This window comes from Myotis daubentonii, chromosome 2 (genome assembly GCF_963259705.1).
Source record: "Myotis daubentonii chromosome 2, mMyoDau2.1, whole genome shotgun sequence".
Lineage (NCBI taxonomy): Eukaryota > Metazoa > Chordata > Mammalia > Chiroptera > Vespertilionidae > Myotis > Myotis daubentonii.
The window spans coordinates 4,098,096-4,125,976 of record NC_081841.1 but is presented as its reverse complement, the minus strand read 5'-3'; the positions used below and the strand labels follow the sequence as shown (position 1 = coordinate 4,125,976).

General features: G+C 63.5%; 1 protein-coding gene across 2 annotated transcripts in view; it reads right to left on the bottom strand.

Moving 5' to 3' along the window:
* The window catches only part of NFAM1 (NFAT activating protein with ITAM motif 1), a 73,033-nt gene that overhangs the window by 10,030 nt on the left and 35,122 nt on the right, over positions 1 to 27,881 (bottom strand). Inside the window, exons 1-4 of one of the 2 annotated variants that reach the window (XM_059680813.1) lie at positions 19,592 to 19,813; positions 5,732 to 6,061; positions 4,486 to 4,598; positions 2,233 to 2,343 (exon numbers count right to left, since the gene is read on the bottom strand). In XM_059680813.1, coding sequence (XP_059536796.1) covers positions 2,233 to 2,343; positions 4,486 to 4,598; positions 5,732 to 6,061; positions 19,592 to 19,703 — 666 coding nt within the window. In that variant the 5' untranslated portion in view covers positions 19,704 to 19,813. Of the gene's footprint in view, positions 1 to 2,232; positions 2,344 to 4,485; positions 4,599 to 5,731; positions 6,062 to 19,591; positions 19,814 to 27,881 lie in introns of those variants that run through there. The other variant, XM_059680814.1, reaches the window with a different exon arrangement.

The following is a 27,881-nucleotide window of genomic DNA, read 5'->3' as shown; positions in this document are numbered from 1 at the left end:
GAGCTTCCACTTTCATAGCTGCCATGGCTGGGTTCATAGACAATCCAACAGAATCTACACAGAAACCATTAGAATTCAGCAAGGTGAATTAATGAGTGAATTCAGCAAGGTCACCCTCTATATCAAGTCAATATACAAAAACCAATCATAAGTCTACATCCGAGCAGTAGGCAATTAGAAAATAAAATGAAAATGAGGGTAACACCTGATCCTAAGACCCCCACTGTGAGAATTAATGAGATAATGGGCGGGAGTACTAACTCGGTGCCTGGCACACAGTAGGTGCTCAACAAATGGCTCCTGACATTATCATTCCTGAGATTAATGTCATTCTTGTCTGCCAGGTCCAATCCCAGCTGGTAGGGACTGGCCAGCAAAGCCTGTGGCCTCCCTCTGCACCTTCAAACCTCCCCAAGCCGCCTGCACCAGCTCCTGCCCCGCTGTCCCACACCCCAGAGGGGCTGCCCAAGCACCTCAACACAGGCGAGAAAGGTGCTCCATGCAAAGGTGAGTCTCCTTCATCAAAAATAATCTTGTAAAAGAATATTCTTCACGTGGAAAGATGCTCACGAGATAGTGTAACATGAAAAAAAATAGCTGTATTACTCCAATTTAAAAAAAAATGTATGTGTGAATGTATGTATGGGTCTCTTTGTATGTTTTGTTTTTTCAATGGACCAGAAGGTATGGAAGTCAATGTTACTAGTATTTATCCTGAAAGAAGACAGAATTAGGATGATGGCTATTTTCTTCCCTTGATATATATGAGAGAGATCACGTGTGTGTGTGTGTGTGTGTGTGTGTGTATAGAGGGAGAGGGGGGGGGGGGGCGTTTATTTAACAGCTGACACCAGAAGGCCTTGTGGGAAAACCCACAGTGAGTAGCTGGGAGGGAAGGAGCGTGTGTGGGAGTCTGGGGCCGCGTGGGGAGCGGAGGCTGGTGGAAACTCCCTGGGTGGAGGGGCTGAGGACCCTGGGGCGCTGGCCTTGCTCTGTGCTATTAGGAGCTGTGGGTGCTGCCCCACAGGGACTGTCCCTCTGCCTCCCCCCCGTCAGCCCCCCCCTTAGTGAATGGGGCCATGTCCTAATGCCCTCGGTGGGGGGTGTTGTGGAGATCCAGGGAGGACCCACGTGTCATGTGCGAGCCAGGCTGGTGGGGACAGGAGCAGTGACAGCGAACACGGCAGAATCCTAGCGCTGGAGGCAGCCCTGGAACACAGCCCCGGGGTGCCTGCAGGACCCGCAGGGCTCTGCACCCCCAGGCAGCGAGCTGAGATCGGGGCTGGAGACCCCAGCTGACAGCGCGGCACTCATCCTGCACGTTCTCTACAATGAGCACATGTTGCTTGTGGAGCTAAAACAGGCGGCACTGAGCAAAAACACTTGTCACCTTCCCGGCCGCCAGGAGGGTGGCTGCGTGCCGCCCGGGGGGCGGGCTGCGTTGGGTGGGCACACCCAGCTGGGCACCTGGTTGAGCCTCTCCCTCCAATAATGACGAAGACCATTAGTGATGGAAGATGCTAGGGTACATGGAAAGGTTGGGGGGGTGGGGTGTGTGAAGAATTGAAAGTCATTGATGTCACCCAGCCGGTGTGGCTCAGTGGCTGAGCATCGACCTATGAACCAGGAGGTCACAGTTTGATTCCCGGTCAGGGCACCTTCCAGGGCTGTGGGCTCCATCCCCAGTGGGGTCGTGCAGGAGGCAGCCGATCAATGATTCTCTCTCATCATTGATGTTTTTCTCTCTCTCTCCTTCTCCATCTTCTCTGCAATCCATTAAAAAATATTTTAAAAAAATAAAAGAAAGGGTTGATGTAAAGAGGTCGGGACGGTGGCGACCTTTTCCTCTTTTTGTGATTCTTGTTGCTACGATGTTTGCGCAATAAAAACAGGAAGGAGCTGGTGAGGCATCCAGTTGGATGAAGGAACCGTCTTCGTTCCTCACCAACTCCTGCCCTGAGACCCTCGTTCCAGGAGGGGCCCGGGCACTGCACATGGGCCTCCTGCCAGGGGCCAGGGCCACGCCCAGAATCTCAGTTCACCTTCATCGGAAGCCCGCCAGGTGGGACTTCCTGTTCCAGTTTACAGATGAGGAACTGAAGGCTCAGAGAGGTCACAGCGAGTGCATGACCGAGGGTCATTCGGGGGAGCATGACCAAACCTGGGAGCCAGACCCACGCCAGGCCGGAGGGAGGGGGGCCGGGCCGGAGGGAGGGGCCGCCCCGGACTCACCGTGTAGGGGGACTCGTCCGGAGGCTGCTCGGGGCCGGCCGTGCTCGGGGCCGGGATCTTTGCAGCCGAGATCTTCGGAGCCAGCTGCTTCCAGGTCGCCCGCATCTGTTTCTGCGAGGAAGCCCGTTAGGGCTGTCAGGGTGGGAACAGGGACTCCCCTGTCTCCTTCCTGGCAGCTCCACCGGGGAAAGGGTGGCAGGCTGCCGTGAGGCCACACACAAACTGATCGCTCAGCCCCTGCCGCCTGCTGCCTGGCCCTGCCCTCTCCAGGGATCGTGCCGAATGCCTCCGAGGCCTGAATCTCACCACTCACCTGCCCAGAGAGACGGGCCTGGCTCAGGGAGGCGGGAGCCGCCGGCGGGGTGCCAGCGAGGCAGGGTCCCCCCTGTTGGGGGCGGTGCTGAGCAAACAGCGCGCTGCCCTAGGGCTCTGTGGCCTCGGGCAGGCCACTTCCCCTCTCCGGGCCCCAGTTTCATCAGTGACCCTCTTTTGCAAAACTGTCGCGAGGACTCAGGGAAGTTATGGGAGGGCGAGTGCGGGGCCCTCGGGCAGCCCTCAGCAGCCAACGCACAGCGGTCAGGCTCCGCTTTCGAGCTGGGCGGCATGAGCGATGGAGCTTGGGGCCCAGTGGGGAGCAGACGAGGGACCAGCATTCTCCCAACGCACGGCACACGGACCCACCCATGGGGACAGCCTGTGGCGCACGGGGAGGGGCGGACGCCTCGCCTGGCAGGAGGGATGTCTAAGGCCTGACGCCTGAGATGTTCGTTTGGCAAGACAGGGAGGAAGGGCAGGGGGAACAGCAGGTGCCCAGGCCTGGAGGTGTTGAGGAACTTCAAGGTGGTCAGCGTGGCGGGCCAGGACGGCCTCGCAGGGGCGTGAAGAGGATGGACAGTGGGAACTTTCAGCGGGAGGGGCCAGGACGGGAATGTGGTTTCAGAAAGCTCATGCTGGCGGCCACGAGCAGTGCTAATGGTGGTGGGGGGCGGGGGGAGGGGGAGCCCGAGGGTTCAGAGAGAAGAGGCAGTAGGAGGCGCCCCCCAGCTCCTTCCGAGGAGGGGGCCCAGGGAGGGGTCCCATCACGCCCCTCCTGGCAGGCACCGCACAGCCAGCAGCAGAACAGCAGCCTGTCTCTGGGCAGAAGCTAATTAAAAACCCTGGCTGCCTGCCAATCCCCAGCCCAGTTACTCAGGATTAGCTCTCGAGAGCTCCTCCACTCTCAGGCACAAGCCAGCGCCACCCCCAGTCACAGCGCGATGGCTGCTCAGGAAGACGGGGCCTCTCGGGGCGCCAGGCGGGGCCTTAAACACGTTCCCTGCTGGGTCTCACGCCCCTCAATAAACCTGCAAGACAAGTCTTCCTGAAATCTGTCCCTCCCTGAGGGTGGGAAGGCTCAGAGAGGGCAGGCGACTTGCCTGAGGCCACAGAGCCAGGACCTGGCAGGGGCCGGGTTGGAACCCGGGTCCCATGTACCTGCCGGTCCCTGGAGTTCCCGCTCCTTCCTTTCCCTGGAATGTGCAGGCCTCGTAGACAGTGGGACGGCCACTGGCATCCGTGCCACCCTGTACAGTGTGCAGAGAACTTGCCCTTATTTTCACTGAGTCCTCATAATAGCCTGACAAGGTGGGCGTGGAATTCCCATTTTATTTTATTTTATTTTATTTTTTAAATATATTTTATTGATTTTCTACGGAGAAGAAGGGAGAGGGATAGAGAGTTAGAAATATCAATGAGAGAAATCGATCAGCTGCCTCCTGCACGCCCCTTACGGGGGATGTGCCCGCAACCCAGGTACATGCCCTTGACCGGAATCGAACCTGGGACCCTTCAGTCCGCAGGCCGATGCTCTATCCACTGAGCCAAACCGGTTCGGCTGGAATTCCCATTTTAAAAAAGGGGGCATGCCAGGCTGGCGTAGCCCAGGGGCTGAGCATCGACCTATGAACCAGGAGGTCACGGTTCAATTCCCGGCACAGGCCCGGGTTGTGGCTTGATTCCCAGTGTGGGGTGTGCAGGAGGCAGCTGATCAACGAGTCTCTCTCATCATTGCTGTCTCTCTCTCTCTCCCTCTCCCTTCCTCTCTGACATCAATAAAAACATACTTAAAAAGGGGGAGGGACTGAGGCTTGTCCACCTAGTCACCAGGGCCCACCGGGACACCCTGCAGGGCGGGCAGGCAGCCCTGGGCCCTCGGGGCATTCCCAGCGACTGCGAGGGGCGAAGGGGCAGGGCGAGGCCCGTGGCCATCCCTACCTTCTTCCAGAGCAGCAGGGCCGTGCCCAGGATGCTCAGGGCACCCAGGATGCCGATGAAACTAAAGAACAGGATCTTCTCGGGGACGCTTGGGGGCTCTCGGTAGCCTGTGTCTAGGAGGAAGGCAGGGAAGCAGAGGGGTTAGTGATGCCTCACCCCACAACCTCCAGGCCCCCAATCCCTGGTCCCCTTTACCCAGGACCCCCTTCCAGCCTTCCCCACAAGGACCCCAGACTCCACCTCTCCCAATGTCCTCCTCCTCACACGCACGGTGGCTGAGCCCCTTCCCGGGTCAGCTGCCTGATGCTTCCCACGGGCCCTGCCTCAGGGAGCTGGCTCCACGGAGACCTGCCTGTGGGGCCCTGGGCAAGTCCTTTCATCTCCCGGGCCTCCTTTCTCCACGCGGAGACAGGGGTCACATGGGCAGGTATGGGGAGGCCGGAGGGGATGGTCTGTTCGGGCCTGGCCAGCGCCGGGCCTGCACGGGGCGGAGGGAGGGGTGCTGGGGAAGCAGTGAAGGGCACAGCCCAGCCCCTGCCCCTGAGCCATTCATCCTTCCCTCCCTCCCTCCCCCCCTCCCTCCCTCCAGCTGGCACAGAGCCGTGGAGCGCTGACCGCGTGCCAGCACATCCGTGTCTGTTACTCATCACGCACATCCTGTCACCAGGCCTCAGCCCTTGCGTGCAGGGTCTCATTCACCCCCATACAGGCCTCTGACAGGCAGGGCGTGACCATGCAGACCAGGCCAAGGTCACAGCCTGGCCAGCAGCAGGACTGGGAGCCACAGCCAGGACTCGGGGTTCCGAAGCCCGGGCCCCCACCAGTGGGCGTCGGAGGGCAGGTCCGAGAATCTTGGCTTCGGTGACAGACTGTTAATCTCCTGGTGCCGTCACTCCTTCGAGAAAACCCGATGAAAATGAGGACTCTGTCCTCAGAAAGACGCACACGAGCCAAGCGCTCACCCACAGGCCACCACACACACGTGCCAACACCGGCACCCTCCCGCCGGAGGACACGGGGAGCACGGGGCGAGGGGGCCGGGCCAGGCCCGCACCCCAGGCCTCTGCCCTTGCCACACGAGGGGTGTGTTGCGGCACCTGTGCTGCAGGGGCTCCCCAGGAGCTTGGTTCTGTTTAGCCAAAGGCGAAGGATGAGGCGAACACACCCCGCTTTAGACCCTGTGCCCCAGACTCTGCTGCGTGAAACCCCCGGGGCCGCTGCCCTGCAAGAGCCACGGAGGCCTCACCTCGGACCAGGATGAAGGTGCCCGGGCCCCTCACTCTGGAGCTCGGCCAGTGGACGGAGCAGTAGTAGGTGCCGGTGGCTAACGCGCTGGGCAGCCTGGGGGTGACCTGGCACTCCGTGGTGTGGGTCTGGTTCTCTTGGCCGGCGCTGGGCTGGCAGCCCGTCTGCTCCTCGGCGCTCTCCTGGCCCTGGCGGTTCACATAAAAGTAGCCGACGGTGAAGGTTTTGAATTCTGGGGTGTACGGGTAGGTGATTCTGCAGCCGAAGGAGACGCCCTGGTTGGCCAGAGAGGCCAGAATGGGGGGGCCAGTGTGGGCCACCGACTGCCCTCCTGCAGAGGAAGGAAAGGGAGACACGGCTGACCCTGGGGCGGCTTCACCCCGCCTGCGCCCGGCGGACCGGCGCTCCCACTCCTCACGCCCTGCGGCGAGCGGGGGTGTGCCCAGCACCTTACACACGATCCCTCTCCCCGCACACCCGGGAAGAGTGTGTCAGAGCTACGTTTTCCAGAAAAGAGGGGTCCGATGGTCAGGGAGGTCAAGCTGCTAGCTCCCTCCCCCCTTTTTTAAAAATATATTTTTATTGATTTCAGAGAGGAAGGGAGAGGGAGGGAGAGAGAGAAACATCAATGATGAGAGAATCACAGATCGGCTGCCACCTGCAGTGCCCACACTGGGATTGGTGCCCGCAACCCAGGCATGTGCCCTGACCAGGAATCAAACCGTGACCTCCTGGTTCATAGGTCCGTGCTCTCTCAGAGGCAGCAGCCACAGGCCCGGGGCTAGAAGATCTGCCCGTTCCCACCACACCCTGACCTGTTCCCATCACACCCCCGCCCCAGGCAAGAAGCCTCGTGGGCTAACAGCTCTGGGTGTGAGAAGAACCGAATCTGGTGAAAGAGGAAGGAAGCAGGAAACAGAATAAAGAAACCCTTCCCGGCAGAAGAAACACCTCCCGGCCGTGGACACGCGGGGGGGGGGGGGGGGGGGGCAGGTCTCCCCAGCTCTGCCCGCCTGGAGGAGGAGGCGAGCCAGGCCCCGGACACACGCTGTCCCCCAGCCCAGCTCGGAGGAGAATTCGCCAGGTTCTTATGGACTCCAGCCAGCAACGCCGGGAGCGGCTTTCGCACAACACAGAGGCGTCCACACGGGCCGTTTTGGCCGTGACCATGAGATTCAGTGAGGGTTACAAAGGCAGTTTTGTGGGAGCTGCCTCCTCCCCACACCCCCCCCCCATTAGCGACCCTAGGAAAGCAGTTTGAGAGCCCCAAAGCCACAGCCTGCCTGGCCGGCCTCCGCCTCCTGCCGGCTCCTGAGATGCCGGGCAGCGGGCAGCGGGCAGCGGGCAGCGTCTGGGCCGGGGGACACCTCCCACACCAGACCCAGCTGCACAAGCCGCTCGGCTCAGCGCGCCTCGTCCCCCCAGCACCTTCCCTCTCGGCCGCCACACAACAGACAGTTCTAAATTGAGGTCGGCAGCGAGCAGCCAAGAACATGCTGGCCAGGTTGTTAATCGGGAGAAGATCGTGCGTCTGAGACGCGCACAGGAAGCAGCGAGATTTATTCTGTTGGGAAGGCGAGGCGTGGGCTCCTGCCTGGATGTGGGGCTGGCGCCAGGCCAGCTGCTTTCTGCTCAGGTCTCTCCACTCAGCCCTGAGCAGGATCCGGGGGGCAGGGGAGCCTGGAAGAGGGGGGACAGGGACAGGGATGGCCTCACACCCATCAGTCCCTCGAAGCTCCAGCCACACTGATACTTTGAGTTTTTTTATTGAGCAACTAGAGAGACACCCCCTCCCCCAAAGTCACTGAAGTTCCAGGGAGTGGACTGGCATGTCTGGGTGTCACGGTGGGTCGGCTTTGTCGCACCTCATTCACATGACGATGCTCACTCGGGGGAACCCACTGAGCTGCCCGGGGCTCCCCTCTGGCCGGCGGAGCAGGCGGGGACTGCACAGCGGCTCTGCATCCCTGCTCTGCTGCAGGGTGGCCGCCGTCGTTGTTGAACTATAACAGTAATGAGCTGTAAACAAGGAGCTTTGACCCAGGGCTGGGGTTTCTGTGAGATGGGGCAGGGGCGGGGGGGTGCAGAGGCATATGCTGGAGTCCCCGATGGACCGTGAAGGACTAGAGGCGAGAGGGGTGAGATGAACACCCCTCGCCCCGCCCAGCGGCCCCAGGCTCCCGTCGGCTGTGCCCTCGGCCTGGGACATCCACCTCCTCCCCTCCCAGCTCCTACGCACTCCTGAGCCGGTGGCGAAGCGCTGCCCGCTTTCATCCCATCCTCCGGTTTGGTGCTCGCATGGCCCTCCAGGCGCCCAGCTCAGACCCGGCTCGTGTTTCCTGGGGGTCGGGAGGTTGGAACTGGACCCAGACCACCAGGAAGGCGGGCACGCGGGGCCTCTCGGAGGCGCGCCACCTCGCCACCTCCCGGCTCCTGCTCCTCCTCTCCCTGTGTGGCTCCTGCTCCTCCTCTCCCTGTGTCTGAGAGGCGCCTCCAGGCCTGGGGAGGCGGGCACGCTGCAGCTCCACGCAGCCACCTCCCTGTGGGTCCCGGCAGGAAGGCACACCCGGGTGTCTTACAGAGCTCCCTGCATGTGCGGTACAGCCAGAGAACGAGGATCTGCTGGTGCGATCACGCCGTCTCTACAGTTTGAGGGGGGTGGGGGGGAGGCTATAAAAACAGACGACTGTTGCTCTGGATTCTTCCGGGATTCGTTACTTTAAGGTCAGAGGGTCAGGATCGTGAAAATGCAGAGAGAGGAGAACCTCAGGCCTCCGTGGACCTGCTGCCTCCGAAGCGGGGAGCGGTGAGGCACGCAGGTACCCGGCTCTGGCCTGGCCGTGGCCTCCACTGCCCTTCCTTTCACTGAGGTGTCAGCACCCCGGACCCGGACCCCAGCAGCCCAGCCCCCCCTCTCCTGGACCTCCCGGGGTGCAGGCTGCTCCAGCTGGCTGAGGCGCATCCCCCAGTTACGCTCGCTGCTACAGGCAGGTTCAGAGTCATTTTCAGCCACGATGTGCGCCTCCAACAAACATCTTAGGGGTACTGGTGAGGTCACAGCACACCCCATCTGAGGCCTGGCAAGTCCCCAGTCTAACAGGGAAGCAGAGGGAGCCTGGGTGGGGGCCCGGGGGGGAGGTGGGGGAGGGACATGCGGGTGTCCGGGTCTGGCGGTCATCAGCAAACTGAAAGCCAGAATGCAGCCCTCGCCGGTTTGGCTCAGTGGATAGAGCGTCGGCCTGCGGGCTGAAGGGTCCTGGGTTCGATTCTGGTCAAGGGCATGTGTCTAGGTTGCAGGCTGGATCCTTGGCCCTGGCCAGGGGAGGCAACCAATCGATGTGTCTCTTTCACATCGATGTTTCTCTCTCTGCCTCTCCCACTCCCTTCCACTTTCTCTACAAATCAATGGAAAAGCATCGTTGGGTGAGGATTAACAAAAAGAAAAAAAAGAGGAACAGAAAGCAAGGGACACATGTGCACAGGGGCTAGAACTGGCCCAAGAACAGAGCGGAAGGAAACGTGTAGGAAACACCGGCTGAGCGTGACACATGCCCTGGGTCAGCTCAACACCACAATCCCACACGCCAACGACGGCAGCCTCAAAACTGCCCGACAAAACCCAGAGGAGCTGAGGGGCCCAAAGCCGGAGTTCCCAGTGGCGGAGCTGGGGTTGGACCCAGGCTGTCTGCTGAGGAAGAAAAGCAGCATCCGGGCCAGGCAGTGGGGTCAGAACCCCGCCCAGTGAGGGTGCTCGTGGCAGCACCGGGCACAGCGGGCATCAGGGGCTAGGGGGCGGTGTCAGCCTCCAGGCAGAAGGCACACATGTTCACAGGCAGGCCAGCGCCTGGCTGCAGGCTGGGCACGAGGGCAAAGGGGCTCGGGAGAGCGCAGGGCACCCAGCCTGCCCGCGCCTGCTTCTCACCACAGCCCCAGGGCGTCAGGGAGACCACGCAGAGCTTGGGGTGTCCCCGAGCGAGTGGCGCTGGGATGGCACAGTGAGTGGTGCCCATCCTGTGCCCGGTGACTGCATCATTATCTGTCACTGGTTCAGGCAAAGGGAGTGTGGGACACGGTGGGCGGGGCAGCGAGCCAGCCTCGGGGGTCCTTTAGGATTTTGCTGGTGGGAAGCCGAGAGGGGCAAATGGCCCAGGGTGGGGGCGGGGGAGCCTCGGATTCCTGGGCTGAGGAGCAGGGAGAGCCATGGGAGCCCCGTTGGCACACCCCAAAAGTGCACGAGGGAGTCCACTCCCAACCCTGCCAGCGCGGGGCCGCCTGTCCTGGCACCTGGCTGGCAGGCTTTCTCCGCCCCTGCCCGCTCTCCCTGCCCCCCCCCCCATGGCATCTTCCCGTGAATCAACGTCTGGAAGGGAGCCGCGGAAGCCGTGAGTGTGGATGGTGCAGAGCAGAGAGCGGGCGCACCCGGTGGGTGGGGCCCATGGGGATGGGCTGGACTGGAAAACAGGGGCAGCCTGGTGTCCGGGAGGCCCGCTCCCCAGGCCGCCACCCAGCCCACTGCCACCGAGAACTTGGCTGTTCGTGGGGACCGCCATGTCCTCCCCTCCCCAACCCTATACAATTCCCAGGCCCAGAGGGTTCGGGGGACAGCACAGGCTACCACCCCTACGCGCTGCCTACCCCCACTTCCAGGGATGGTGCATCCTCCATCCCTCACTTCTCGCAGCCCCAGGGACTGCTGGGAAGCTGGGGCCTGGCCAGGAAGGGGGGAGGGGCGCGTGGGAAAGCGCAGGCCTGGGTTTGGATCCTGCTCCGGCACCTAAAGGCTGTGCAACCCTGGGCAAGTGGCTTTCCCTCGCTGAAGCCCAGTGTCTCCCCCGCAACACGGGAGAAAACAACGCCAGCTTATATGGGGTTGTCGGGGCCCGCAGGGGCCAGGAACGCGTACAGCTCCGCCGGGCCAGCCCGCCTTTCCCAGGGACAAGCAGGAGGCAAGGAAGTCGGATGACTCCCGAGGCCTCCCCGTGACACCCCAGCGCAGGGCACACGGCGGGGGCGGCCTCCCGAGCCTCGCCCGTCCTGCTGCCGGCACCCGTGTTGAGAAACACTTCCTACGCCCGCTGCCGCCTGATTCCTTCCTTTGCCGGCTCTTCTTCTGAACCCGTGGCCACTGGACCGGCGGGTTTGAGGGCTGACAGCTCTGGGAACCACCCCCCCACCCCCACCCGGCTCCCCAGCCGAGCCTGCCTGCTGCCCCTGGGATCCATAAGCTGCCCAGCTGGCCCGGCCCGCAGAGGAGACCCAGGGAGGAGTCTGACGTCAGTGTACAAGGTCAAGACAAGCAGAACAACAGCAGCGACACGGGACATTCTGTGTCGTAAAGGCCCCGCTCGTGACCTCCTGGTTTCAGCTACGTTCACACAAGCGGATTCAGCCGGGGTCGCGCTATAACGTGCATCCTCTGACTGCGGGCCGCCGTTTAAAGAAACCTTGCAAGTCCCTGGCCTGGAGGGTCCAGCCGTGTCTGCAGGCCCTGCACAGCCCGGCTCAGCGGCCCCGGCCCTCACATCACTGCCCGCAGGCGCCAGGCCTGCCAGGCTCTTGAGACGTTGCCGTGCTGTTCCCACACTCAGTGTCCTCCTGCTCCCTTGCTGTCCCTGAGTGCGTACCTCCTCCCTGAGACACTCCTGGGGGCACAGCTGCCCTGCACAGCACACTCTCAGGCACGCTGTCCGGCCACGGGCTGGTAGGACCTATCATCCCGGGCACACTCCCCTTCTGCAGACGGGGAGCGGAGGCTCGGAGGAGGGAGAAGCTTCCCTCACGCAGCACAGCCAGGCGGGGGTAGCGATGGGACGTTACGCCGGGTCTCTGGGGGTCCTTGACCCCGCACTCTTACCCACGAGGCTGGGCTGCAATTGTAAAGCCTCAACGCAGAAGAAAAGACTTCAAACGGAAGCACCGGCCCTTGTTGCAAAGGGAGCGGAAACCCAGAGGCCATTTTTCTAGACTTGGGTCATCGAATAGGCAGACACGATGGCGATGGCGGCTTATAGGAGTCTGGGGACAATGGTACTCAGAACGGACCCTGCAACGTTAGGGGGTGCCTCCTGCTGCCCCTCCAGCAGAGCCTGGGCTCCCAGAGCAGACGCTGGTGGCCTGTGTGCCTCCACAGACGGGCCCTGCAGCAGCCGAGGGTCCATGGAGGGCCAGCCAGCACCCTCCCTCACCACCGCCATGACATCCCCGCACCCCAGAATCTGGCACCGTCCCCATCTCTCCCCTCCCTCCCCACTCCCTGAGCTGCCTGGGCCCCCCCAACTCCTGGGCCAACTCCTGGGCCAGGCCTGGGCCCCAGCCCCCCTCTGCCTGGAACTCAGTCCCCTCTACGCGCCGAGCGCCAGCCTGGTCAGCCGAGGGTGTGAGAGCCCCGACGTGCTGGTCAGAGGCGTCTGTTCAGACTCAGGTCGAGTGTAAAGGAAGCACTTTGACGCCCCAGCTCCAGGGGAAAGCTGTGCCCGCGGCCTGTGTTTTAGGCACCGAGTTCCGCCCCCGATTCAATCCTGGCATCTTCTGCAGCCAGGCCTCTGTCCACGGGCCCCTCAGGGCTGCAGGGAGGACACAGCTGGGGCTGCGGGTTTTATCTCCGCGCTCGGCCGTCTGCCGGGGCGTGAACGCCAGGATGTGCCGAACCACGGCCGGTCCTTCCGGACACGCATCAAACAGGGCGGCGTGTGGCCAAGTGGCTGATGGGGAGGCACGCGGGCAGGCGCCCGAAGGCAACCTTTGAACAGAGCGGATGGCGGAGCTGTGAGCACCGGTGCCCACGGAACGCTGCCATCTGCCCGGCTGTCACATCTCTCCCACCCCCCTGGCCCCGCAGTTCTCACGCCTCCAGACCCTGGACCTTGGGTGCCCCGTGGCCGCGCGGGACCGAGCCCAGCGCAGCGTGTCGGGTGTTTGGCCCCAGCGATGTGAACGCCTCACGTATTAACCGGTGTTTCTCTCGCAGTCGCCTCCCCCTTGGCTGCGTTTGAAAAGCAAGTTGCTCAAACGGTGGAGCTCATTTGAGGGGGTGCCCCCCCCCGCAGCCTCTGTTTCTCCCTTCGCACCCCCTCCACCCTCGAGGAAGGGCGTCAGGATGGGGTGCGGATGATTTTAGCGCCAAGGGGTGGGGCGGGGTTCTGGTCCTTGCCGCTGACGGGGGTGGGGAAATGGAGAGAGGGGAATGGACCCCACGGGGTGCCCCGGTGGGTGCCCACCTAGAGTCCCACCAGGGAGGTCCGGCCCCTGCTGAATGCCAGCAGGGCGGGTGGGACGAAGGGACTCAGAGCTGCCGAGACCAGAGGGGGACCCCGGGCAGCCAGCTGGGGGCGGCCCTGGGACTGGGCCCTTACTTGGCTTTTAAATTATAACTCTTCAGCCCCCCCCCCCCCATTATTAAAGCGAAACATGCTCACTGTAGACACCACAGAAGGATCAAGAAGGACGCGGAACTCGCTGCAGTCCCGCCTCCTGACATCCCAGTGGGAACATGTGATCTTTCCTCCCATCTCTGTACCACGTGAACTTTGAAGGGAGAGTAGGAGGCAGCTGGGGGGTGCGGGGGGCAGGGAGGGGGATTTAAGCACAAGAAAGCCCTTGAGTGAAGCTTCTAGAAGTCTTGCAACAGGGCACCGAGCAGGAAGACTCAAGAGCCTGGTGGAGTTGAAAGAAAGGGTTTGCGGGGGGGGGGGGGGGGGGCAGGGGAGGGGACACTGTCATGGAAACCTGAGCGCCTCTGAGGGCTTCTGAACTGGGGAGCGACACGGTCATCTTTCCTGGAGAAATACGACAAGAGGGAACCTAGAGACGGCCACGCAGTCTCCTCCACGGCCGGAAACCCTCGCATCAGGCTTCCCCCAGAGGCTCAGCCCCCTCCCCTCCAGCCTCCCTTTAACATACAGATGCTCTGCCTGTCAGTACACTAGCTCCTTCCTGGGACACCTGCACCCGATCACTGTTATCCTGACGCCCCTTAAATCTCTCCTCCCCCAAGATCCCGTCCGCTCCGGGCCAAAACCGCCCCATGGTTCCTCCACCAGCCAGCCTGTCCCTGCTCCCTCTGGCCCAGTCCCCTGCCCTCCCCACAGCAGGGAGTCAGCACCGACCCAGGCCGCCAAGCCAGCGGTTCTCAACCTTCCTAACGCTGCGACCCTTTAATACGGTTCCTCATGTTGTGGTGACCTCCAAACAATTTCATTGTTACAAATTGAACATAATTAAAGCATAACGATTAATCACAAAAAAAATATGTAATTATATATGTGTTTTCCGATGGTCTGAGGCGACCCCTGTGAAAGGGTGGTTCGACCCCCAAAGGGTCGCGACCCACAGGTTGAGAACCACTGCGCTAAGCTGAGGCTCCTGCAGTTTCTGGCCCTGACCCTGGCCCTGACCCTGGCCCTGCAGACACCTCCCTCCAAGGCTCCCCCAGCCCACACCTCTCTCTGTGCCCTTTCTCCGGCTTTTCCAAAGGTTGGTGCTTGTTCCTTGGCTGTGTCCGCACCCTCACCTGCCCCCGGTGAGCTCAGACATGCCCCCACGCCTCGGAGCTCCTGCGCCCTCAGATCGCAGGTGAACATCCTGGGCCAGGGCTGGTCAGTGGGAGAGTGGGCAGAGGAATAGCAGAGTGTGACCTTGATGGGCTGACGGACAGGCTGGAGTGGCCAGGTGGGCAGGTGAAAGGACGCCTTCCAGGCCAGTGAGCACAGGAGCAGAGGCTCAGGGGTGGGGGTGGGCCCTGGCCGGTGTGGCTCCGTGGATAGAGCATCGACCTGCGGACTAAAGGGTCCCAGGTTCAATTCCGATCAAGGGCACATGCCTGGGTTGCAGGCTCAATCCCCAGTGGGGGGCGTGCAGGAGGCAGCCAACCAATGATTCTCTCTCATCATTGCTGTTTCTATCTCTCTCTCCCTCTCCCTTCCTTTCTGAAATTAATAAAAATATATATAAAAGAAGTGGGGATGGGAGAGGGGGCTGCCGCCTGGGCGGAAGGGGGTCTTAGCTAAACGCACTGCTGCCAGGCCCCGCGATGGCGTGACGCTGTCTGCGCTGTGCACGGGGACCCCGGGGATCACCCTGCAGATATAGGCTGTCTCCTGGGCCCCTAGCTCTTCAGGACGAGGTCCGAGAAGGGGAGGCGCTGATCACAGGGTTTGCAGGCCTACATGTTAATATGTGCTGCCAAGGGCCTGCCAAACTGTGCCCTTGACCCTATGCTGCGCTGTGAGGAGACATTCCCCGCCCTTGGCTTTGGGCTGTGCTCACTCCCTCAGTCCCTCCCACCACCCCTCCCATCAGCAGCAAGCAGGGGTCTGGCCCAGACCTCGGAGGGGCTCCAGCTCTGGCCCCACCCTTCCCCCACTGCAGCCCACACATCCCTGGCGGGAGGGAAGCAGATCCTGCCAGGCCCTCCACCGACCTGGTCCCCAGGGCCTAGGCCCCCCACCCGCCCAGGGTGCTGGCCAGAGGCCGCGTGGGAGGGGTTGGCACCAGGAGGCCAGGTGACTTCGCCACAGTCTCCCAGGACCCAGACCCAGGCCCGCAGACTGTCCTCACCAGGGGCCAGCAGCTTCGCCTGCCAATCTCACATCTACCTCCTCCCCTCCCCCTCTCAGCTTACTCCAGTCGTCCCTTCCCATCCTCTGTCACGGACCCCATCCCAGTGCCTGACACCCACACGCCCGCTACAGGGAGGCCCCGCCCAGGCCCACAGACAGGGAGCAGGAGGAGGGTCCGAGGGAGGGGCAGGAGGCAGAGCCCGCTCCGGGTCCCTGTTCGCCCAGCCCTCCTGCGTCCACTCTCCCGTCACCAGGCACGAGGGTCTGGCCACTCCATCTGGGCCCGGAGGAGCCTAAGGCTCAGGGGGCAGGAGGCTCACACCAGGCCCACACCAGGCCCACCCCGGGCCCAGGCGCCTCCCCTGGTGGCATCGATCTCCACCCGCTTGGAACCCCTGGGGGGCGGCCTGTCACTGAGGCGCTGAGATCGTCCTGTGACCCTTCATGTTCCCGGTCCAGCACCATGGGGGCGCCCTGCCCTCCGGGAGCTCACAGTCCACCAGGGAGGCAGGCAGCCCCGAGAGAAGCAGCCCGATGGGAACGTGTCCCTGGAGGCACCACACACACGTGTGCACGGAGACCACGCGCGAGCATTCCAGCCCCGACGGGAAGCATCTGCTCGTAACTACATAAGTGGCGGCATTTCCATTCGGTGGGATGCTCCCCAGCAGGCGCTGACTGCGCCAGCAGTCCTAGATGACCTGTGAACGAGTGTGAGGGGCTCTGCCCCAATAAAACTTTATTTACAGACACAGAAATGTGAGTACAGCATAATTTTTATGAATCGTGAAATATTCTTCTTTTGATTCCTCCCCTCCCCCAACCATTAAAAAAAATCTAAGAACCACCCAGCCAGCGTGGCTCAGTGGTTCAGCGTCAACCTATGAACCAGGAGGTCACGGATCGATTCCCGGTCAGGGCACAGGCCTGGGTGCGGGCTCGGTCCCCAGGGTGGGGCGTGCAGGAGGCAGCCGATCCATGATTCTCTCATCATTGATGTTTCTATCCTCTCTGCCTCTCCCTTCCTCTCTAAAATCAATAACAAAATATTTTTTAAAAATCCAAGAACCATTCATAACTTGTGGGCCGTACCAAAAGGCCGTGGGCTGGGCTTAGCCGCAGGCTGTGGTCCGCAACCCCTGCTCTTCAGCAATAAAAATGAACCAACGCCGGCCACACCATCAACACGATAGATCTTCAAAAACACGACACTGAATGAAAGAAGCCGCCACAAAGGAAAATACGTGGTATCATTCTGATCATCCGTGCAAAGGCCAAAGCGGGCAGGGACACGCAGCAAAGGGGTGGGGGTGCCTGGGGGCACCGGGGCTCAGAGGCCCGCACTGCCCTCCTCCTTGGCCTGGCGGTGGGCACACAGGACTTTGATTTAGAGGATGTGCTGTGCTTTTCTGTGTGTGCATCACCTCTCACCTTTTAAAAAGAGAAAGCAGTGGCAACAGGCCCGACAGCAGCGGCGTCTGAACCCCTGCCTGGCAGGCGTCTATAATCCGCCCGGAACGGCGGCCCAGCGGGACCCACCCCACGGCTCTGCTGAGCGCTGCTCCTCGCCAGTCAGACCTCCCAGCTCTGCCTTCTGGCCTCCCAGCCTTGATCCCTGCTGGGCCTGCCACCCACCCACCTGCTCTCTCTCCTCCCTGTCTTGCTCCACACACACACCCCCACAGTCCCCCTGCCCACCTCCAGCGGAGAGGTGCTCTCTGCCAGCCTCCATAGCTCTTTATTGGGATTAGACGCAGGTGAAAGGCAGAGGCCAGAGCTGACGGAGGCTGGAGCTGTGAGAAGGAAGGCGGGAGGCTCCTGATTTCAGAGGGAGAGAGGACCGGAGTCCAGAGCAAACGGGAGGCCAGGCAAACCCGCATCGGTAACTCCAGGAGAATCTCAGCTTCCCCCAGACTGAGTAGGGTTGTGTCCTGTTCGGCTCTAGGTCCCCCAGTCCCCCGCCCCCTGTGCCTAGAACTGGTCCTCCTCAATGGATATTTGAGAAATAACACGGCCCAGGGCTCTGGAACAGCCGGGAAGAGAAAGGGGACTGACATTTATTGAGGACATTGAGGCTCAGAAAGGTTAAGTGACCTGCCTGAGCTCACACAGCAGTGGGTGGAAGGAGGCAGGGCTTGCGCCTGGCCTGCCTGGCCCCACGGCCCTTGGGGGTGGCTGAGCCTGGTGGAAGCAGGGCTAGAGCAGGTGTCCAGGCTCAGGAGGGCAGGTGCCCCTGAGACCACAGGCGGCTGCCGGGCCCTCTGAGAAAACGGAGCAAGAGAGATGCCACCCAGGGTGTGCTGGAGACCCCGGGAAGGTCAGTGGCCCAGAGGAGCCGTGGGCTCACCCGGACGTTGAGCCTGTCCCCTGACTTGCGTTTGGTTGGCTCTGCTAGGCTGGCGGGGCTGACCCCCAGAGCCCTAACCATGTGCCCCGGCCACTGGGTCTCCGCATGTGCTGGCAGGCGGCACGACTATCACACCGTTTACCAGCTGAGGCAACTGAAGCACCACGGCCTCAAGAGCCTGCCCAGGGTCGCGGGGTGAGTTCAAACTCAGGCGGATCGCCCCGGGCTTCCCTGACCACACCCCCGAGGGCCCCTGGGGACACAGGTGAGGGGTGCGGGCTGGGTCCGCGGGCGTCGATGGAGCCGCTGCACCAGGCTGATGGCTGGAGTTTGGGGGGGTCAGAGGATGTGGGAGCGACAGGGTTCCTTCATCAAACCCTCAAAGCCCAGGACAGGACGGCAGGGGCGGGGCCAGGAGTGCGGGCGCCGTCCGCTGTCCCCAGACGGCCTAGGAACCCACAGGTGGTTTTCCCTCTTGTGAAAGAGCAGTTTCTCTTTTCATGATTTGCTGCAACGCAGGGGAAATCTGTTGTTTGTTTGCAGCCGAGATGTTACAAAACGCCGCACTTCACACTGCAAAGCCTCCCCCACTCAGCCTCCAGGCTGTCGGGGGGCCTTTCGGGGAGGAGGGACCCACAAACAGAAACCATGGGAATCTGGGGAAATTACGCTCAGAATGGCTAAGTGTGAGGTCAAAGGCATAGTCCCCAACAAGCTGCGTTTCCTAGGCCGGTCTCTGCACTGGCCCGGCTCCGGGGCGGGGGGGGGAGGTCACGGGGGGGACCAGACTCAAGGAGACATGTCACCGGCCGGGCCTCGAGGCCTGCGCAGGCACCATGCATTCTGCTCTGGCCTCCCTGCGGGTAGGAGGGGAGATTTTTTTTTCCTTGAAGAAAGTTCTTTACAAAGGAAGGCGAGTGGAACCCCAGAGCCCCCTGCCTGGGGTCCTAGCTCGGGGCTCGGGCTGACCCAGCCCTGAGCCTGACCTCTACTCGCCAGCTAAGCCTCGGACAAGCTCCCGGCCGCCCTGAGTCTCCGTTCCCTGCTCCTAAGTGGTGCCGGTAGGGACAGCACCCCAAGGGCACCTTGAGGGGTGCTGAGCTCAGAGAGGCCGGTTCATGGTCATCGCAGCTGCTCCTATTCTGTGTGTGTGAAAGGCAGAGGGGGCGCGGCTGCTCCTGACCCTCACGGAGGTCGGGGTGAGGAGGGAGAACCGCACCTAGTCAGGGGGTCCGGGTCAGCGCTGCCCTGAGCACGAGGGACCCCAGTGTGGGCAGCCCTGGCCGGGCACACTCCTGGGGGTCCCCTGGCCTGGATGAACTCACCCCAAGGCCACCCACCCGGGTCCTGCCTTGGACCCGGGCCACCCAGCTTCCAAGGGGGCCCGGGACCAGGAGGGGACTCAGCGTTGGCCCCGGAGAGGCCTGGCTCCCGTTGTAAAATAACGACGCGGCCCCTGGCTGTGTTTCAGGAAGGGTGGTGCCCTCCTTCCTGGTCACAGCGACCGTTCTGTGCTCCAGGTTAGTCTCTGGCGGGCAGCTGCTGCCACCCCTCCCCTCCCCGGCTGACACGGGCACCACCACCACCACCACCACCACCACCACCACCGCGGCGGCTCTGTACTTGGCGGGCTCAGGGTCCTGCTTCTACCTTAGATCCCCTGGCACTCTCACCCCCGCACCCAACCCCAGTGCCCGCCCACCTTGTCCCAGGGCCGGAGGCCAGGCTGTGCTGGGAGGGGGGCTGTCAGCACGGAGGGCCGAGTGCCGCCCCCACCCCTTCCACAGCCACCGAGAGGCATCAGCTAGGCAGCCCCTGGCCCCGAAGGCTTCCCTGTGAAGTCTGCAATGTTCAAACGCAGCAGCAAATCCCCCGAGACGGGAATTAGCGCAGGCGGCGGGGATGAAAGCGGCTCTGAAGTGCAGAGCCAGCGACCGGGGAGAAGGAAGACAGATACCTGTGAGCCGCAGTGTCCAGGGGGACAGGAGCAGGCCCAGGAGCCAGGGGGCCGCGAGGGGGGCCGCGAGGGGGCCCGGCGGGACCCACCGCCGCGAAGGCCGGCTCTCCATCGGGCCTCCTGGACAGCGTCTCTCCTTCCTCTTTAGTTCCCGGGGCAGGACAGCCCGCTGGTAGCCACAGTTCCCCTCGTGTCCCCACACCAAGCTCCTCCCTGGCCACCCTCTGCTTCCTCAAGGCTCACGTGGCCCGCGCCTCTCAGTGACCCCAACTTCCTGCTCCAGCAGTGGGAACAGCCCCCCTTCTCCCCGCCTCCCCACCAGGCGCCAGGCGAGGCTGCCAGGCGAGGCTCTGTGCTCTCCTATAGAAGAGCTGGGGGTGCTGAGCCTCCTAATCTGCCAGGTGGGGGGCTCCTCCCCTCCTGACCCCTTTCCAGCTGGTGGCGGGTCCAGAGACACTGGTGCCTGAGGGGACAGAGATTTCCAGAGGAACTCCAGGGCCTGGCTCAGCCGCTCACCCTGAAACTGGCTAAAGGTGCCCACGTCAGGAAACCTTCCCCTTAGCAATAGCCCAGGAGCGCCCCCCCCCCATAATGATCTCATCAAAGAGCAGGGCTTGGGTGGGGTGGGAGGAGGATCAGGAAGGGGCAGGTGGGTGATGGAGGAGGGGCAGGCAGTCAGGGTGGGGGCAGGAGCCACCGTTCCCAGCCCCACACGTGTGGCGGGTCGTTAACCCAGCAGGGCCACCCCGTCCCCACAGAGGCCCAGCGGACGCCCCTCTTGGCCCACCTCCTGCAGCCTCCCCAAACCTGAGCCCACCTACCCCCCCCCAGGAGACCCAGGAATGGCTTCCCCATCTGGCCCCAGAGGACAGCCCCGTCCTCGCGTCCAGCAGCACTGACATGGGGACGGTCGTTATTTGCCCACCTGAGCTTTTCCCCTGGGCATCCTGGAGCCCAGCACCGGCTGAGCTGGGGGGCGGGGGAGGGGACAGGTGTCTGGAGGGACAGAGGGCAGGGGCGGGCGGGCAAGGTGGTGAGGAACCCCGCGCTGGCGCTGGGAGGAAGCAGGGCCCAGGAGGTTGGGTTCCAGCACATGCTGGCCCTTCACCTTCTTTCTCCATTAACCACGACCAAGGTTATTATCCCAACCGCACAAAGGGGACCACTGTGCCCCCAGAGGCCAAGGAGCTGGCCCAAGACCAGGGCAGGTGCGGGCCGGCCTGCACGCCCGCTGCGTGAAGCCGAGCCTGCCCCCCCCCCCCCCCCCGCAGCCCCCACGGGTCCAGTTTCCATGTTTTGAGCTAGCTCCCCCCGCCACCCCCGCCCCACCGCTTTGCACGTGAGCGATGAAAGCCACAAGGCTTCCCCACCAACGCCAGGAGTGCTGCGAGGGGCAGGCAGGAGCGGGACGCCCACCAGGTGAGGAAGACGTATGAACGCAAGACTGTTCCTACCGGCAGGGGGCCGGCGGGGGGCGGGGGGCGGTGGTATTGACTGCCGATCCATCACGGTGATACATGCAGCACGCGTCACGGGGAGACACAGATCATCTGCTTCACGCTGCTCCTGAGCTCCTGTGGGGAGAGGCTGTCTAAGCACCTCGATGCCATGGTGACAGGCGCCACGTGAATGCCGCGCGTGGAGGGAGCGTTCTAAAGGCATCGGTCTGTGCCTCCAGGTGTCTCTTCATGACTCGGCATCAGGAGGTGGCGGAGTGCCAGGCGGCCTCACAACAGCCACAGGGGCGCCAGCTCCGAGCCTGCCTCCCCTCCCCCACTCTCAGCCCCCTCCCCACCTCCCTTACACGGCAGCCGGCAGCCGTGCTCTCTGCAGCCCCGGAGCCTTGAGCGCTGCCACCTGCCTGGTGCCTCCTGTGCGGCTTCCTCACCTCTGCCCCCCAGTGCAGGGCACAGAGCTGGCACCTAGTACGTGCTCAGCAAACACGAACGGGTGCGTGAATGGATGGTGAGTGGCGTCAGGGGATAAAGGGCCTCCCCCCAGGCTGGCTGTGCCCAACACCAAGCCTGGCACAGAGTGGACCCCTGCGGGCTTCAGTGGCGGGCAGGCCTCCCCGGCCGGTCCCCAGGCTGCAGGGCACGGATGTGACTGGAAAAGAGGCGGGTGGGGTCATGGGTCACTGTTGAGTGTCTGAGCCGCAGAGAGCCACCAAGCCTCCGGGCAGAGGCGGGAAGGGGCCTGGCAGCAGCCAGTGGGCCCAGGACCCAGAGTGACAGGAACCACAGAACCTCATTTTCATCCAAACTTTCCACCTCCTCTCACCCAAGTGGGCGCCGGGCAGTGAACTCGCGGGACGTAGACCCATCAGGGGTCCCTCCCCACCCCTTGGGCGGAAGCTGCTGATGAGCAGGTGGGAGGGGGCAGAGGACACGGTTCTGCGCAGAGGGACCCCCCCACCCGCCCCAGCCACAGCGGAGTCTGCAGGTGAGGTCCCTGGGGGACAGCGCACTTCAGAGCTTGCTTTTGTCCAGGCACCTGTCTGCTTGTCCATCCATCCGTCCGCCCACCCTTCACATTTTGCTGAGCATCTGTTTGCACCGGCACTGGCCTCAGCGGAGGAGGAAGGAATGGCAGGCCCCAGGCCGAGGGCCCCGTGTCCGGGACAGGGGCAGTGACCCCGCACAACTGAGCAACAAGATCAGCTCCGAGCCCCTCCTGACACCAGACCCTTTCCACCAACAAACCCATTCCGTCCTCACGCGGTCACATCACAGAGGAGGACTCGGAGGCCCCGGGCGGTAACATAAGGTTTGACCTGCCCCAGGTCACTCGGCTAAGAACTGTGTCCAGGGCAAGCGACTCAGATGGCCCCAGCCTCTGTGCTCCTAACCACTGCCCCAGCCCGTCTCAGTGGCAGAGCCGTGTATACAGAGAGAGAGGGGGGCTTCGTGGAGGAGGTGGCAGCCCCGAAGGAGGAGGAAACGGGGGAGCACAGATATCCCTGAGGTCCTGAGGGGCCCTGTCCACATGCAGACTAAAGCTTCCCAAACTGGACCAATCGCTGGCCTCTGTTTTCGGTTTAGTTCCCACATCCACTTATTAAGTACCTACTGTGTGCCAGGCAGTGGACGTGCAAAACACGTCATAGTTTTGCCCTTGAGGTGTTCCCTGTCTAGAGAGGAAAACAGACGCCCCCCCCAGGATTTTCACCTGCCCCGGGGGACCAGGGGGGAGCGGGTGAGCAGGGTGAGCAGGGTGAGCAGGGTGAGGGGGAGAGCAGGGTGAGGGGGTGAGGGGGAGAGCAAGCGAGCGTGAGGCTCGGCCTGGCTGCAATTGGGTTCCGTTGCCCAGGAACTGCCCACCTTCTCTGGATTTCCTCCCAGAATGCACTGTGGGCAGCAGATGCACAGGAAGCAGAAGTGCCCGGGAAGGGGACCGCTCTCCTCCCTCCGGCCATGGAAGTCACTTCCTTCCTCCTCACGGACTCTGCGCCAGGCGGAGCCCACCAGCTGGAGGGGCCCCTCACCGTGACCCTAGTGCCTGAGAGCCACAGCATCCCATCCTCCGGTCCCGGGGTCCCCCCGCCGGGCCCCACCTCCACGCTCTCCCTCAAGCCCCCTGCACTGGAGAGGGCTGGTGGAGGGCAGTCCCCCCTCCTGGCCACACCTGGGTTTGCCTTCGGGCCCCCTTCCTGCACCAGTAGCAACGGGCAGAAACCTCAGGGGGTAGGTGTTTCTGCCCGGATTTTACAGATGAAGAAACTGACGTTCAGAGAGTGTAAGCCACCTGCCCGACGCCACACAGCGAGTCAGCGGTGGGACAAGGACGTGGGCTCCCGCGACTGCGCTTTTAATCGGCATGATCCCTGCAGTCCACGCGATCCCCCCAGTCCACGCGATGCCCCCAGCGGGCTGGTCTTACAACCTTCCTCCGACGTGCGGCCTAGTGACAGAGTAGCGTGAGTGGCTGCTTGGGGTCCTGGTGGGGACCAGCGCCCAGGGTTTCCCCATCGGCCGCACCCCAGGGTTAGCGTTCGTTGCTAACTGGTTTGGGGAGAAGCAGAAGGCCCATTGCAGCCTCCCCAGCCCCTGCCTCACCAAGAACAACCCTGAGGATCGGAAAACACGGATGGGGCATCCTTTTGCCTGCAACATGGATCCCATGTTCACCGTGCCAGGGCCGCGTTAGGGTTAGGCCCTTGTACAACTGTGTCCTGAGAGACAAGCACCGACCAGGAGGCCAGACCCTGGAGGGCCAGGGCGGGCGGGATGGGGGGGCGGGGCAGGCGCCGAAGTCTGGAAGGTCCTGTAGGAACAGTGCCCCCCTTCCCCTCCTCTGGTTGTCCTGTGTCAATGGCGCCACCTGGTGGCCAGTGGGAAAGCCCTCACCTGCAATGTCTCCCTCTCTTTGTCGCTGCTTCTCCCTCCGGGAGTCTCAGGCTGCCCAGCAAGGCCAGGCCAGGGCTGCAGAGGCAACATGCTGAGCGCTGGAGGGGGCAGGGGAAGGGCCAGCGGGCCAGGGGAAGGGCCGGCTGGGCAGGGGAAGGGCCGGCTGGGCAGGGAGAGGGCCAGCGGGCCAGGGGAAGGGCCGGTGGGGCAGAGGAAGGGCCGGCTGGGCAGGGGTAGGGCCGGTGGGGCAGGGGAAGGGCCAGGGGGCCAGGGTGCGCTGGAGGCTGTGGGAGCGGAGGTGCTGCAGGACACAGGAGCCGCCTTCAGAGCTCGCCCACCCGGTCCCAGAGCTGCTGAGGCCGGGAGCTGGCCGTGAACTCCTCCTGCGGAACCTTCACCAGGGAGCCGGTTACGGCCACCAGGCGACCATTCCGGCGGCTGTGCAGTGACAACTGTCTGGGAACCGCCCCCCCTGCCCCCCGCCCCCCCCCCCCGTGGGTTCTACGGGGCAGAGGCCTCAGGACCTGTGGGCAGAGGGGTGGGTACCTGTGGCAGCCACTCGGGATCAGGTTCCGGGCCCCGCCCCAGAGGCCTGGGCCCAGGAGACTTTGTGATGCTGGTTCTCACTTGGAGAAACTCGCCGCCTGAGGCAGGTTCCCCAGGGGCTGTGGGGGGGGCCCTACGGGGGCAGTGGGGGGGGGGGGCTGCGGGGTGGCTTGGCCACCAGCCAGGAGGAGCCCTTCAAAGAGATTTGGTTCCCCTTCTCCCCCCTCCCCCCGCCCGCCCGCCCGCCCGCCTTGGGAGCCAGCGAGGTCTCCCGGACCCTCGAGCCAGGCCCCTCGGGGTGCACGTCACCCCCTAAGCCCAAGGGGGCCGTTCCCCGTCTACCATGTGGAAGAGGTGACCGCAGCCTTGTGCACGGATTCCTGCGACGAACAGCTGGAGCCCCCTCCCCCACCCGAGACGAAAGCGTTTGGCAAAGAAGAGATGCTGGTTGAAAGCTATTCTGCCGTAAACCGTTCCTGGGGGTCCCTCTGAGGCCTCTTTCCGAGGGGCAGGGGGCTTTGCAGATAACAGCAAGGGTCCCGCAAGGGGAGAGGGGCAGGCACAGGCCCGAGGGAAGGCTGGGGGGGGCGGCAGGGGGCAGGGTGGGGAGCGGGGCTGCGAGGAGGGGCAGGAGAGGGAGGCCCAGCCCAGAGGAGTCTGGCCTGGAGCTGGTTGCTGTCAGGGCTCCAGAGGGGGGTGCCGGGGGCTGGGCGGTGGCAGGAGGTTCTCCTGGGGACCCTCCCAGCAGCGTGGCCTCCTCAGGGAAGCTCTCCTGCCGCTCCTGCCGCCCCTCTGCTCTCTGCCCAGCAGTCCTCTGCCCACTGCCCTGGGGCTGGGCCAGCCCCTCCACCCGCACAGGGAAGCCGGGGTCGCAGTCAGAAGGCCTTCGGGTCGCGGACAGCAAAGAACCAGGCCAACACCTCCCTCTTCTGCGGGCGTCCCGAGTCCCCCAAAGCCCCGCAAGGAGCTGTGGGTCACTTGCTCCTCACTCAGCACAGCTCCCCGGGTCCGGGGCCAGGCCCTGTCCGGGGCCCCTCCGAGGACAGAGCTTGGCACCCACAGATCGAACTCACAACCCAGCGGAGCCCGGCAGGAAGGGGCACCGGCCCAGAGCGGGCTTCCTGCTGTGGAAGCCCAGGCCACAGCACCCCAAAGGCTTGGTGAGAAGCTTCCAGAAACGGATGAGGGCGGGCAGGAGGAGGGGCCGGGGGTCGGGTCCAGGCCTCCCTCACCCTCTGATGAAGCCACCTTCTCTCCTGTGTCAACAGTCAGGTGAGTAACCACACTTGCTCTCCTGCTGGAAATTCTGGTGCTGCCGCTGGTGTGGTTCTCCTGGCTTCATCGCACGCACAGATGAAGATCAGGGCGCGGAGTCAGGCAGCTCCCGCCGGCCTGGACCTGGCGTCGCTGATGGCTCGGTGTCTGAGCCGAGAGACCTTCTCCGGAAGCAGCTGGTGTGGAAGGTTCCAGGCTCTGCATTCGCGGCAGCGACATCCCTTCTCCCCAAAAGGCCCTTGACCCTGGAGAGGCAGGGCGGTCCTTTTAGGACCGGAGATCCCCGAGAGCCGAGCTGGCGGGCAAGAACGCAGCCTGTCCTCCGTGGGAAGGGAAAGGAGGGACGCCAGCTGCGTGCTGGCCGGGGACGCCTGCCCGGGACGGCCCCCCAGGTCACCGCGGGGGGCGGCCAGGGCTTCCTCCCGAGAGCCCAGCCCACTGAGGCCCGCAGCACCCTGCGTCCGGCTTTTCTCACCTGCCTCGGGAAAGGGACTCACAAGCAGCCGCCTGCCTGGCAGGGAGCCTGCGCCTGCGCCACCCTTGCCCGCGCCCTGCTGGCACCTTCTCCTTCCCCACGTCCACCCGCTGGTCTGCTGTCAGCACCTCTGGCAGAGACGCACCGGACGCAGCCATTCCTGAGCTGCGCGAGGGACGGGCCGACTCCTTATTGGGTGCAGCTGACCTCAGAGCGGGCAGGAGGCCCTTCGTCCGCTGGCCTGGGGCCTGGGCCTCACTCCTCACCCACAGCCCTCCTGCCTCGACACCACCACCCCCCGGGTGTCTGAGGGGAGGGTGGCTGGGGGAACGGACACCCAAGGAGGGAACGGAACTCATCTCTGCCAGATGTTGGGCTGCGTCCGTCCTCTGAGCCACCCTGCCAGGTCCTGCTGTGCGCCCATCTTACAGATGAGGAAACCGAGGCTCGGTTTTCTAAGGCCACACAGCCATCGAGGGCAGAGCTGGGATTTCAATCCCGTCCTGCCTGCTCACGAGCACTGTGGCAAGCTCTGGGGGCTCCTGCCACCCCCCACCCCCACCCCACCCCCGCTAGACTGTGAGCTGTCGGCCTGGTCACCTTGCCATCCCCAGCCCTGCGCCTGCTCCACCTGCAGCAGCCCTGCTTCCCAGGCGATGCCCCTTCATCTGTGCAGGTGCTCAGACCGCGCAGATGTAGCTCTTGCTGAACAAGCAAATGGGAAAGTGGGCGAGGAGTCCCGTGTGAGGCCCTTCCCCTGACACAGCGGAGAGCGGGCCCCACGGGGACTCCTAGCCAAGTCAGTCACAGCTGAGCCTGGCTTTGGTTACACACTTGAAGAAAGTAGGTGTCAGAATCTGCAAACAGACGTTGGCCCTCCCAGGAAAGAGCTGGCCAGCATGAGTTACAAACCGGCAACGCGGCCTCAGCAGGGAGCGTTCTCCCTTCGGTCAGTCCCGAGGTGGTCAGGGGTGCCCGGGGACAGGGCTCCGTGCTGACGCTGAGGGCACAGGGCAAATGACACCCACCGACCCTCCCCTGCCCTTCCCCTCGGCGGGACCCCAGCCTCCCACGTCACAGCTCCCCAACCAGGGACACGTGCCGAGGCCAAGGGGGACGGGAGGAGATTGCTAACAGCCCCTGGGCCCAGGGGTGGGTCGGCCATGGTCACGGCTGTGCTCAGGTGGGAAGGGTGGGAGCGGGAAGCCCTGGCTGCTTGGGAACAGGGGGTAGAGTGAGGGTGGGGAGCAGGCTCAGTGGGCTTCCTAGGTCACTGCCCCCCCATAAGGGCCTGGGCTCCTGCCCCTCCCCCCTCCTCCCCCAGCCCTGCCCCTCCTCCCATCTCTACTGTTCTTGTCCCACAAGTGGCCAGAGACTCTCAAGCTCACGAGAAGCCCCCGACCTGATGAACGGTCGTGGCCTTGGAGTTAGCCCCCGGCCTCCTCGCATTTCCTTCCCGTGGGTGAGAGTTTGTGCCGCTGCCCCCCAGCCCCCCATTCCCATCTCCAGGCCAAGACATCCCCGGCCCTGTTCATTTCCCCCCACGGAGGGCTCCTCCCCCCGCAGCTCCCTGGTGTGCTGGGACGGCCCCTCCCCCATTCTGGACGGTCGCCTCGCTTCTGGGAGGGTCCCCTACCTCCGTCTGGAT